The 13,835-nt window shown below is 46.0% G+C and overlaps 1 protein-coding gene across 1 annotated transcript in view; it reads right to left on the reverse strand.

Moving 5' to 3' along the window:
* Positions 1-13,835, reverse strand: part of QSOX1 (quiescin sulfhydryl oxidase 1) — a 105,281-nt gene that overhangs the window by 37,849 nt on the left and 53,597 nt on the right. The window contains exons 6-8 of the mRNA XM_063939799.1: positions 7,809-7,954; positions 7,604-7,735; positions 3,837-3,966 (exon numbers count right to left, since the gene is read on the reverse strand). Of these exons, the coding sequence (XP_063795869.1) occupies positions 3,837-3,966; positions 7,604-7,735; positions 7,809-7,954 (408 nt within the window). The remainder of the gene's footprint in view (positions 1-3,836; positions 3,967-7,603; positions 7,736-7,808; positions 7,955-13,835) is intronic.

Genomic DNA, 13,835 nt, shown 5'->3' on the forward strand with positions numbered 1-13,835 from the left:
GGGGTTCCTCCAAAAATTTTCTACCATCATGAGCAAATGGGAGTGCGCAAAAACTTTATGGACACTTGGAATTTTTTGTCTGGATTTTTCCAGGCCTGTTTGAATAAGTCATCTAACTGGAGAATCAGGGAAAGTGACATTGGGCTTGTTTTGTACAAAGAAAAACGACTGGTGTGATGCAGTGTCCTCCAGAGGGAGCTTTAACACGTCCCTTATAGCCAAAATGAGGGGTTCAATACCCTGAGTAGAATCGGGATCCCCACTAACGGGATCCAGGTCATCCCCATCATCTTGTCTGTATCATATAGTAGTGCAGGTAAACCATGCTTCTGTGGACCTGCATGAGATAGGGGGGGCTGAGCATCAGCCCTAGCAGCTAAATCTGTAACAGCTTGTTGTTGTAGCCGAGTCTTCTGCACTTAGCAGTGAGCTGGGGTGACATATATGACATCATAGTCTTAAGAGACCCTAACTAATGGGGCTCTGGACCCTCTCCCCCAGCCACTTCACTAATTTGTGAAGATTGACTACATTGTTCACAGGAAACAGTCATTAGATAATGGAGAGAATCTGGTGTGACATACACTGTACAGCTTGTGCTTACCCATATCTCACAGTAAGCACAATAACATACACATACACACAGACAGTTATATACTGTATGTGAGAGGAGACACAGAGAGAGGGATGATAACAGCACACCCTGAGCTGCACAGCCCCAGTGAGACTGTCTGGTCTGTAAATCACAGTAAACACTAACAATTTGCAATCCTAAATATGCTCAGGATAGTGTACACAAGCGGCTCTCCCCATTTGCTACACCCTGTACCAGTTTTCCAGCGTGTCTGTGAGGCAGGAAGCGCTGTGTGTGTGTGCTGTAGATGGCTGCAGTAAGCAGAGGAAGGCGCCAAAACGCCCCAAGTCCCGCTCGGAGGAAGCTCCGCCCCCTCCAATGGCGCCAGAGCTGTACATATTTTTTATACTGGCAAAGTCTCCTAAACAGCTTAAAACATTACACAAGTGCTAGTCAAGCAGTTTTGTATCAGTTTACACACGGGGGATCTTAGCGGGGCCCCCGGTTTGTACTCACCCCAATGTCACCTTCAGGCAGCGTTAGGGGTGTGCGGCGTGCTGCGGTTGTGACAGCCAAGGCGCAGTGCCCTGCTGAACAACAACCCCTCAGGATGGTGGTCCTGCAGCGGGGAAGCGGCTCTGCACCTCGTAAGGCCGGTGACCGCACCCCCCCTCCCCCCCACGGCGCAGGTATGCTGTTGCCCAGATAGCATACTTAAAATAAAAAAAGTTTTAAAAGAAATTGAAAAAAACTCTCTGGAGCTTGCAGAGTGTGCATCCTCTTCTGAGGGCACTTTTTTCTAAACTGCCTGTGGGAGGGGGAATAGAGGGGAGGAGCCAGCACACCCAGTTGAAGAAATTTAAAGTGCACTGGCTTCTTTGGACCCCGTCTATACCCATTGTACTAGTTTCCCCCAATATCCCTTATGGATGCTAGAGAAAAACAACATATAAATGTATAAAAACATTATAAATATGTTCTTAAATATCTACAATGATTGAATTAATTACTCTATTTACACCGGAACCGCTAGTAAACATTCCCCAATTACTGCATTAGTGGTGGGGTTAGGGGACAATCTTACAGTGCACACCCTGATGGGGAAATGTGGTCAGTGTAGGAACAAAGGGCAAATAGAATATGGGCTTAGTTTATTCTGTGTGGGACACAGGCTGGCAAGTGTAGGTTGGGAAAAATTGTTACAATAATCTGTGAGCAGATGGCCAGAATATTATGTGTGAGGCACAAGCTAGTTTAATAATATGTGGGCAAATGACTGCTATATTATATGTGAGGCACTGGCTGGTTGAATAATTAGTGAGGTGTGTGTGTGTGACACGTTTGGCACAAGGTGTTGCATAGGATGATACAATTATCTGTGGGCACAAGGCTGACGTACCATGGGGGTTATTCAGTATGGATTGCAAATTCTGCTAAAAAGCAGAATTTGCAATCCGTTCTTTCACATGCTGGGGGCTACCTATCACAGGGCAAGGCCGCCCAGTATGCTAAATGGCGGCCACCAGCTGCGGACGCAATTTACACTGTGGTCACAGCTATTGTGGACAACCCCCCTGCAGCCGCAGCTAGGCTGCATATGCAGGAAATCAGCTGGCATTTTTCCCATTGGAGGAGCTGCGTGTGACGTCACGCAGCTGACTTGGAAACGCCACCGACCAGCCCCCGTTTTCTCCATGCTGCCCCCGTAAGCAAAGACAGCTTGCAATATGCACTCTTTCTCCAGTACCCCGCAAAATAACCTAGCTCCCCAAAAGAAAATTACATGATACCCATGCTTTATACTTAGGTGGAATTGAAAGAAGAAAGGATGTTTCTTGCAATTGGTTGGTAAACTGCTGCTGTTCTGCACTTACTACCTCCCAACATTGGTGGAACTGGATCCAGGATATGGGGGTATAGCTGTAGCATGACCATGCCACGGTAAGCATGGCTATGCCACTGGCCAGTGTTTCTTCTAGTAAATTATTATTTCCCTTGCCCCAGTGCAAGAGGCAGGGGAAATACCTCTTACAAATCGGGACAAAAGTATAGATCAGGGTGTCCAGTGAAATCAAGACTATCCCATTATAACTGGGAGATATACGCTTATGCTAGACACTCCTGTACATGACAACAATGGACTTTGAGTGTGCCTTGGACTGTATATGCATGAGCAAGCCTATTAAAAACTTCAAATTAAAACAATACAAAGAATCATATACATATAAAAAAGGTAAATTCTAAAATTTACCTTCAATTATCCCTGCTCATGGGACATGTTTTTGAAGTAGAAAGAGAAGAAAACAGGATAATATAGTATGTTAGAAATCCACTCTTAAATACTGGATTATTAGACGTGCAGAATTAGTTTACTTTAACCTGCAACAAATGCATCTAATAACTAGAAGACTGTGCCCACTATATCCCTTACAGTGCTCCTGTGGCCTACATACATTGGCGGCAGTAGTACTTTTTTATATACCCAGTTGTTAGCTGATTACATTGCTAAGAACCATTACCCTGTCATAGGCAAACGCAGGGGGGTTTCCGGAAACCCCGGAAACACCCCTCCTCTTGGCAAGTGGCCCAAACAATAGCAACAACAATAGCAATGGTATGTAATGCGATTGCTGGAGCTGCCACCACATTATGCAGTTTAAGGAACAGAGCAGTTTGCTGTGTGTGTGGATCTGAGTCTTCAACAAGTGCACTGGACCAGAGAGTAGCTACCAGGAAGAAGAGACAGGAGCCTTACCATGAGGTAGGAGAATGTATGCTTAGAAAATGCAGTACTGGTTTTATTATGTTAATGTATTTATTATGGCATGTTTAACCTTTTCCTGACCACTTATTTACAGTATATGTTTGAAACAGCCTAAACTAAAGACCATCTATAGTGTTAAATATTAATACTGTCTTCCATACAGTATCCACTTTATAAAAAGACCAATGTTTACATTAATGTCCAGGGTCGTTACTAGGATCTTCTACCGCTCCCCCGGACTCCTACACTTGCTCCAATGTTACGCAGAGTGGGAGACTGTGGACTGTATTTGGAAACCCCCTCTACAAATCCTGCGTTTGCCACTGCCTGTGGAAATGTAATCGCAGTGCCTCACTAGGTGAACTGACAGACAGCAAAGTGACTGCCTGCACTGTATGTAGGTGACATGTACAGTATCTAAGATGAAGTAACAGTATATCTTCCAGGTACAGCTGCCATGCTCGAGATTTATATTACAGTACATCAAATCCTGCTCACCTTCTTCAGCACACCGACATAGTTGGTAAGAGCTTTTTTACGGTCCCCTTCCAAGGTTGAGAACCGAGCCACCTCAACTCGCAATGAATAGTGGATGGATGCCTCCAGATCTGCCATGTACACTACAGAACTGCAACATGAGAGCAAAGAGAAGTATAACTGAAGCTGCCCTCAAAACATGGTAAAAAAGAGGCCGACAGGCTGACCCAGTCATTGCCCGGTATGACATCCACCCCACCGCCCCTTGCCCCCAACCCAAACATATCTGTGGCATCTGACATAATTCACATTAAGGCAAACGTATAAGGGTCCGCTTTTACCAATTCATCTCATAAAAGTTATGATGGGCTATTTACTATATGCAGCAGCTGACTGGATTGGTCACAGATCAGATGCCATGCCTATAGAGCAGAGGTTTCGAGGCTCCCTGGGGTGCCTCGAAACACTTGCAGGGGTGCCCTGGGTTGGTGGTCCAGGACCAATTCAAATTATTCATGGTCAATATAATAGGCAAAACCAGTGCTGGCGGCTGCCAGTCATAAAATATGTGGCCAAACAGAAGCAAATCTTGTCCCTCACAACACAACTGACCCTAAGGATTATTATCCTTTATTTATATGGCGCCACAAGGGTTCCGCAGCGCCCAATTACAGAGTACATATGCACATAATCAAAACAGGAAAACAGTGACTTACAGTTGAAGACAATATAGGACAAGTACAGGGTAACTAAGCATAACTACACCAGTAAACAACATAGAGATAAGTTCCAGGTGGCCAAAAAACTGCGGGATCTGGGCAGTTGAGGATTATTAAAGTAAGAAAAAGATAAGCACATGAGGGAAGAGGGCCCTACTCGTGAGAGCTTACATTCTAAGGGGAGGGGTAGACAGACAGGGGTGACACAGATGGGGTACATAGAGGGCGTGGAACAGTGGGTTAGGATGAGATTTGGCTGGGTTTGGTAAAGAAATGGGTCTTGAGAGCCCGTTTGAAGTTTTGTAGAGAGGTGGAGAGTCTGAGGGGGAGAGGTAAAGAATTCCAGAGAAAGGGAGCAGCACGTGAAAAATCTTGGAGATAGGAGTGGGAGGAAGTAATCAGAAGACAGGAGAGTCGGCGTGCATTAGCAGAGCGAAGGGGACGGGTGGGAGAGTAAAGGGAGATTAGGTCAGAGATGTAGATGGGAGAGGAGTGGGTGAGTGCTTTGTAAGTGTGAGAAGTTTGAATTGGATTCTGAAAGGGAAGGGAAGCCAGTGAAGGGCTTGTAGGAGAGGGGAGGTAGACGTAGTGCGTTTGGTGAGGAAGATGAGCCGGGCAGCAGCATTGAGGACAGATTGGAGTGGAGAGAGGTGATTGTCAGGGAGGCCAGTTAGGAGGAGATTACAGTAGTCCAGTCTGGAAATAATCAGTGAGTGAATAATGGACTTGGTGGCATCCTGGGCGAGAAAGGGTCTGATCCTGGAAATGTTTTTGAGATGAAAATGACAAGTTTGTGAGAGGTGCTGAATGTGTGGTTTGAAGGAGAGGGAGGAGTCAAGGATTACGCCAAGACAGCGTACTTGGGGGCTAGGGGAGATAGTCGTGCCATCAATGAATAATGAGATTGTGGGAGGTGAGGCTGTGCGGGAGGGAGGGAAGATGATCAGCTCCCCTCCCGTGTCTTAGACATGTTGAGTTTAAGAAAGCGCTGGGACATCCAGGAAGGGATAGCAGAGAGACAGTTTGAGGTACGAGTGAGGAGAGCCATGGAGAGATCAGGGGATGACATATAAACGCAATCTACTTAATGTAATATTTCTTTCTAAATTTCTCAATAAGAAATTTTTGGCCTATGGGTGCCGTGAAATAAATTCTGATATTCTAGGGCGCCGTTATTCAAAAAAGTTTGGAAACCACTGCTATAGAGCTTTGAATCTTCCAATCATACTGACAGTGATCTCCTCTGCAGGGTGCCAGCACAGATGAACAGGGAGACAAACCAAGATGATACAAGTGAGAAGTGATGGGAAAATGGACAGCTAGAGCACTGTAAGGGGCTGAGGGGGGAATGCTGGCTAAATAGCAAGAGTTTTCCAAAAGTTCTTTGCCTGGTATACGCCAGAGAAAACTATGTGCTTGGTTTATGCCATAGATATCGCTTGACAGTACAAGCTGTTGGTGTCACATGATATAATCAGTACCGGATCTTGCCACGGGCAAGCAGTACTTTTGCCCGGGGCGCCGCCTTCCGGAGGACGCCGGCGCCCTCCGGAGGGCGCCGCACCATGGCAAGATCCGCCACTGTGCCCTCTGCAGTGCCCCCCGCTGTGCCCGCCGCTGGTCCCCCGCTTTGAAGGGAACCAGACGCTAAGCGTCTAGTTTCCCTTCATGGAGAGGACTGTGCTGTGCGGTGCGTGATGACGTCATCGCGCACCGCACAGCAAAGGTCCTCTCCATGAAGGGAAACTAGACGAAGCGTCTAGTTTCCCTTTATGGAGAGGACCTTTGCTGTGCGGTGCGCGATGACGTCATCGCGCACCGCACAGCATAGTGGCAGAGACACTAGGGGTCATAATTGACCTCTAGTGTCTATGCTGTGCTATGGGAGAGACGTAATGACGTCTCTCCCATAGATCCGAGGACAGACACAACCATCCGAGTCCAGGAGAAGAGCGGCGCCGGCGGAGGAGGAGGTCTGGAATCAGGAGCGGGGATTGTAAGTATACTTTTATTTTTTTTATTTTTTTTTCCAGCTGCGCTACAGGGGGCACAAATGGGGGCGTAACTGATCACGCCCCCATATGAAGCCACGCCCCCATTTTTGCCCGGGGCGCCACAAGGGCAAGATCCGGCCCTGGATATAATACTATAAGGATGTGTCAGGACAGTGTTTTTAAGAATGTAAAAGTCCCACTTACCATGTAAAATTAAATATAAACAGAAATACAAAATGCAAGCTTAATTTAAATTCAGTTAAATACAAGCATCCGTTGCCTTCCCTTTTAAAAACAAACTGGAATATTATTAACTGCCATGGTCTGAACACAAATATCAATTAAGTAATGTGAATAGATGGCCTTGACGTTATATAGCCACACTAATAATTTAAATACAATGGGAGGGACCAGTACACGATCAGCCAATTGGAAGGACTGCTGATCATCATCATCAGTACACATTCTGCACCAGAAATGAGCACCTCCTTACAGAAACACACAGTAAGCTTCAGTGTCCAGGTCGGACTCCGTCACCACTGTGAGCACACAACTAGGGACGGATCTAGACTTTTCTTTAGGGGGGGGCGGTTTACTGTTTAATCTTGACTCCTCCCTCTACAGTCCCAACTCCTCCCATCTGCAATCCTAGCTCCTCCTCTCTCAATTCTGACTGAACTTTTTGAGTGAGACTGAGATAGAGCTTTGTGATCGTTCTATGTACATGTGACTGTGCTATGGAGTAATTGTATTTATTAGCCCTAGTACCCACACACCAGCAAGTGAGGGGCAAATGCTCTGTAACCCTTGCTCTCCTGGCTCCTCTGTGCTGCTGTGGTATAAGCTGCAGCACATCGTTCTGCCTCAGGCTCTCCCAGTAGAGCTCTCTTCTGCTCAAAAGTGGGCGTGGCTATGACTGTGTTAGGGGGGGGCGGTCGCCACCTTCGCGCCCCCCCCCCAGATCCGGCCCTGCACACAACCTCACTGTACTCTGCGTTTTTGCAAATTGGATAACCGTTCTGAGGACAGAAAGGCTGCAGCAGATTCATATGAGAAAAGTCCAGACTCTTCTAACCTGTTAACTGTCTTCTTTACAACTGTGTCCCCAGTAACAGATGCAGACCAGCCAATGAGATTCATATTAACCTTCTTCACCCCAGGAAGAGCACGGAGTAGCTTTGTGTATTCAGCACGAGACTCCGTCTGCCTGCGAGAGACAGTAAGATTGACAAACAGATAACAACATGGGGTTGCACACGGTCAGTTGGAGAGATACTCACAGCTCAATTTTACTTATGGATCCATTTCTGGTCAACAAGAACCCAGATGGAAAGGATGACACCTGGAATTTATCGACCAGATCGGACTGAACCTCGAGGACCCTGCGTACAGAGACACCCTTGTATTGAACCATATCCAGAGCAACCTGAGGACAATAAATAAAGTGCAATTAAATGAAACATCATTTTTCAATAAACACAGAGTTAACCATTCTTTCAGAAAACAGTAACATTCGATGTATCCTTGGTAAAATAAAGGACATAAAAATAAGCAATAGATCTTTCTACAGCGAGGGGTTCATAAACATGAGTTAAGTGCTGCTCAACATTCATCCCTTGAGCCTAGCTTACTGCTTAATGGGAAGGTGTAAATAACACTAAGAAGCAAAGTAGCCATCAAAGCTTTACTACACTATAACCAGCAAGCTGTACATACTGGGTGCTAAGATCTGTATCCTTCTCTTTTACATAATGAATGAAGAGGAAACAAACACATAACTACTGGAGATCTCCCACAGTCCTGACAGTAAGCATGGAAGCAATGAAGCTCTTCAATGGAAGTGCTTCAATTGCTGGAAGATGGGTTCTTGCGGAGTAGATAATACCCTGGAGCCCTGGTGCAAATTTGGACGAGGTGCCATATGCCTCCTTTACCACCACCACCACCACTGCACACACTCAATTCCGACACGGAAAGGAAGAGAAGCTCCCTTCGCCTCTACCCTTCCTCTCTGAGCAGAAGTAGCCCCTTGCGGTGTTGCACAGGTGCAGCTACACAGGAGCTGGTAGCTAACGTCCATCAGAGCATCCCCAGTTGCAGGGATGGTAGCAGGTGCTACTCTGGTTACTAGGGTTGTTAGACCCCTACTGGGTTCCTCCTTATGAAAGTAAAAACAAACAAAAAAACAAAAGAGTGTATATTCTGAGACTTTCTTAAAATACAAGAAGGGGCTCTATGGAACAAGCTGTGTTGCTAGTTAAAAAGGGATAAGTAAGGACCATAGCGTGAAGTCTTATCTACTCCTCATAGAGATGGGATTAACACAGAGCAGGGAAGAAAATGTCACAACATGAAAACTGGAGACATCTGAACCAGATTTTAACAAATACAAGAAAACAAATCAAGAGAACATTATGTAGAGATAAAACCTAAATTGGAGTTCACAGTCCAATGGGACTAACATGATGTCTATATTAAACTGTTCTAGATTCCAGACTCTCAAAGCCTCGTAGTATTCCATTAGATTTATACTAAGAATTAATTATTAGCCAAACACATCTGGATGAAAGTTCACTCAGCCTAATCTAGATATGGAAGTTAAAATGTCTGCTTCCCATAATCTAACATGCATTTTCTATAGGTAAAGTACCTGAAGTGTCCAATATGGCTTTATCTTCACAATATTTATAAGCTGGACTTTCCAGAGAAGCAAAATGGTCTAAACAGTGGTCAAGGAGCACTAGTGGTCCAGGTTTTAAGTATATCCATGGCTCAGCACAGATGGATTGACTGAGGTACTAATTAAGTCACTTGCGGCTAATCATGGATATACTTAAAACCTGGACCATTAGTGCTCCTTGAGGGCAGAGTTTGGGAACCAATGTTATAAACTGAGTTTTTAAAAGACCTCCTCCACCCAAAATGGAGACTGGAAATGATCACCTTCTTTTGAAAATCAAGAAAAGCCTTAAATGTTGGACAATTATTAACTTTAGAAGAGAGTTACTGGTCTTGGAGGAAAGGGGCGGGAAATTAAGGAATTGTCCAAGGTTTTGAGAAGATGCAGGGTCTACAAGTGACATAATGTAAAGGAGATCATTATCTAAAGTGCCCATATTAAATAACAGGTGCATGTCTTTTAGCTGGAAAAAACCAATAGACTCATGAAAGGCATCCAAATAAGAGAGATGACGTTTAAAGGCTGATAACATGACCTTGAGCCTTCTTGGCTAAGCATGGTATAAATGGAGGTAACCAGCCCAAAGTGAAGCACCTGAAATTGGAAATTACTGTAGAATAAAACACAGTATATAAATAGACACAACTGAATTGCAGAAGGAAGGAATAATGTGTCCCTGAGCTACCAATTCAATATTTTTCCTGTCTGTGCTGTTATGCTCATTTAAGCAGATGTTTCTTTATTTTAATCATGACAAACACTGACCGCCCAAGATGATAATATGCATGTCCTATATGATGTCCATGGATGCCTGGACATTCCTTAAAGACACTGGGCCTAATTCAGACCTGATCGCAAAAGCAAAATCTTTCCCTAATGGGCAAAACTGTGGGCCTAATTCAGATCTGATCGCTGGGAAGCGTTTTTTGCTGTCCTGCGATCAGATAGTCACTGCCTACATGGGGAGTGTATTTTTGCTGTGCAAGTGTGGGATCCTATGTGTAGCAGAGCTGCTAAAAGACAGTTAGTGCTGTCTCTGCGCAGCCCAGGACTTACTCTTCCAGTGCGATTGAATCCTGATCGGGGCCGGAGCTGACGTCAGGAACCCTCCCTCAAAACGCTTGTGCCCGCCTGTGTTTCTCCCTGAAAACAGTCAGTTGCCACCCACAAACGGCCTCTTCCTGTCAATCACCTTGCGAACGCCCGTGTGAATGGATCCTTCGCACCATCCCATTGCTGACCGCCGATGCCCATTGTAGCCGTCCGAGGCGCCTGCGCATTGCGGCTAAGACACATGCGCAGTTCGGATCTGACTGCCCGCTGTGCGAAAACGCACAGCATCGATCAGATCTGAATGACCCCCATATGCACTGCAGGTGTGGCAGATATAACATGTGCAGAGAGAGTTAGTTTTGGGTGGGTCATATTGTTTCTGTGCAGGGTAAATACTGGCTGCTTTATTTCTATACTGAAATTTAGATTTCAGTTTGAACACACCCCACCCAAATCTAACTCTCTCTGTACATGTTATATCTAGGCTGACCATAATATCCCTTTAAACTGGGACACTAATGAATTACACAGGTTCTGTGGCTGGCTGACTTCAAGTCTGTATGTCACCTGGTTTTATTCAGCCCCAGAACCTGTGTAATTTATGAGTGACCCAGTTTAATGGGATATTATGGTCAGCCTATTATATTTGTCCCCCCTGCACTGCACATGGTTTGGCCCATTAGAGAAAAATGTTGCTAAATTGTTGGTAGATCAACTATTCATGAACCCTATTATCTAATACATTATGAATACTGATATCAAGGACTAGAATGAGCTATCAAATATTGCAACATTACAGAGTGTTATACAGTAAGAAGAGGTGCAAGAAAACCAGGGCCTACAGACCATTACCAACCTGAGATCGGACAGTTTACCTGTGTACAATCTATGCAATCAGTGCTGTGTCGCAGGCTAGGCAAGCATATGTAGAAATGAGAAACAATGCAAAATAAAATATCAATGTATTTATGCGATCCTCAGTAACACAGCCAGATCTTGACATTAGCCGATTGCCAGATAAAATGAGGAACTTCATCGTAAACACAAAAGACAACCAGTAATGAAGGCGTAAGAAAATAAGATTTTACTCACCGGTAAATCTATTTCTCGTAGTCCGTAGTGGATGATGGGAACTCCGAAAGGACCATGGGGAATAGCGGCTCCGCAGGAGACTGGGCACAACTAAAGAAAGCTTTTAGGTCACCTGGTGTGCACTGGCTCCTCCCACTATGACCCTCCTCCAAGCCTCAGTTAGGACACTGTGCCCGGACGAGCTGACATAATAAGGAAGGATTTTGAATCCCGGGTAAGACTCCTACCAGCCACACCAATCACACCGTATAACTCGTGATACTATACCCAGTTTAACAGTATGAAAACAACTGAGCCTCTCAACAGATGGCTCAACAGTAACCCTTTAGTTAACAATAACTATGTACAAGTATTGCAGACAATCCGCACTTGGGATGGGCGCCCAGCATCCACTACGGACTACGAGAAATAGATTTATTGGTGAGTAAAATCTTATTTTCTCTGACGTCCTAGTGGATGCTGGGAACTCCGAAAGGACCATGGGGATTATACCAAAGCTCCCAAATGGGCGGGAGAGTGCGGATGACTCTGCAGCACCGAATGAGAGAACTCAAGGTCCTCCTCAGCCAGGGTATCAAATTTGTAGAATTTTGCAAACGTGTTTGCCCCTGACCAAGTAGCAGCTCGGCAAAGTTGTAAAGCCGAGACCCCTCGGGCAGCCGCCCAAGATGAGCCCACCTTCCTTGTGGAATGGGCTTTTACTGATTTAGGATGCGGCAGTCCAGCCGCAGAATGCGCCAGCTGAATTGTGCTACAAATCCAGCGAGCAATAGTCTGCTTAGAAGCAGGAGCACCCAGTATATTGGGTGCATACAGGATAAATAGCGAGTCAGTTTTCCTGACATAAATTTTCAAGGCCCTGACTACGTCCAGTAACTTGGAATCCTCCAAGTCCCTAGTAGCCGCAGGCACCACAATAGGTTGGTTCAAATGAAAAGCTGATACCACCTTAGGGAGAAACTGAGGACGAGTCCTCAATTCCGCCCTATCCATATGGAAAATCAGATAAGGGCTTTTACATGACAAAGCTGCCAATTCTGACACACGCCTGGCTGAAGCCAAGGCCAATAACATGACCACTTTCCACGTGAGATATTTTAGATCCACGGTTTTAAGTGGCTCAAACCAATGTGATTTTAAGAAACTCAACACCACGTTGAGATCCCAAGGTGCCGCTGGAGGCACGAAACGGGGGCTGAATATGCAGCACTCCTTTCACAAACGTCTGAACTTCAGGTAGTGAAGCTAGTTCTTTCTGGAAGAAAATCGACAGAGCCGAGATCTGTACCTTAATGGAGCCTAATTTCAGGCCCATAGTCACTCCTGCTTGTAGGAAATGCAGAAATCGACCTAGTTGAAATTCCTCTGTTGGGGCCTTTTTGGCCTCACACCAAGCAACATATTTCCGCCATATGCGGTGATAATGCTTTGCAGTTACATCTTTCCTGGCTTTAATCAGCGTAGGAATGACTTCCTCCGGAATGCCCTTTTCCTTCAGGATCCGGCGTTCAACCGCCATGCCGTCAAACGCAGCCGCGGTAAGTCTTGGAACAGACAGGGCCCCTGCTGCAGCAGGTCCTGTCTGAGCGGCAGAGGCCATGGGTCCTCTGAGATCATCTCTTGAAGTTCCGGGTACCACGCTCGTCTTGGCCAATCCGGAACCACGAGTATTGTTCTTACTCCTCGTTTTCTTATTATTCTCAGTACCCTTGGTATGAGAGGCAGAGGAGGGAACACATAAACTGACTGGTACACCCACGGTGTCACTAGAGCGTCCACAGCTATCGCCTGAGGGTCCCTTGACCTGGCGCAATATCTCTCTAGTTTTTTGTTTAGGCGGGACGCCATCATGTCCACCTGTGGCCGTTCCCATCGATTTACAATCAGCGTGAAGACTTCTGGATGGAGGTCGTGCCTGCTGAGAAAGTCTGCTTCCCAGTTGTCCACTCCCGAAATGAACACTGCTGACAGTGCTAGTACGTGATTTTCCGCCCATCGGAGAATCCTTGTGGCTTCTGCCATTGCCATCCTGCTTCTTGTGCCGCCCTGTCAATTTACATGGGTGACTGCCGTGATGTTGTCTGACTGGATCAGTACCGGCTGGTGTAGAAGCAGGGATTTTGCCTGACTTAGGGCATTGTAAATGGCCCTTAGTTCCAGAATATTTATGTGTAGGGAAGTCTCCTGACTCGACCATAGTCCTTGGAAGTTTCTTCCCTGTGTGACTGCCCCCCAGCCTCGAAGGCTGGCATCCGTGGTCACCAGGACCCAGTCCTGTATGCCGAATCTGCGGCCCTCTAGAAGATGAGCACTCTGCAGCCACCACAGCAGAGACACCCTGGTTCTTGGAGACAGGGTTATTAGGCGATGCATCTGAAGATGCGATCCAGACCATTGGTCCAACAGGTCCCACTGAAAGATTCTGGCATGGAACCTGCCGAAAGGAATTGCTTCGTAAGAAGCCACCATCTTTCCCAGGACC

The sequence above is a fragment of the Pseudophryne corroboree genome, chromosome 9, assembly GCF_028390025.1.
Source record: "Pseudophryne corroboree isolate aPseCor3 chromosome 9, aPseCor3.hap2, whole genome shotgun sequence".
Classification (NCBI taxonomy): domain Eukaryota; kingdom Metazoa; phylum Chordata; class Amphibia; order Anura; family Myobatrachidae; genus Pseudophryne; species Pseudophryne corroboree.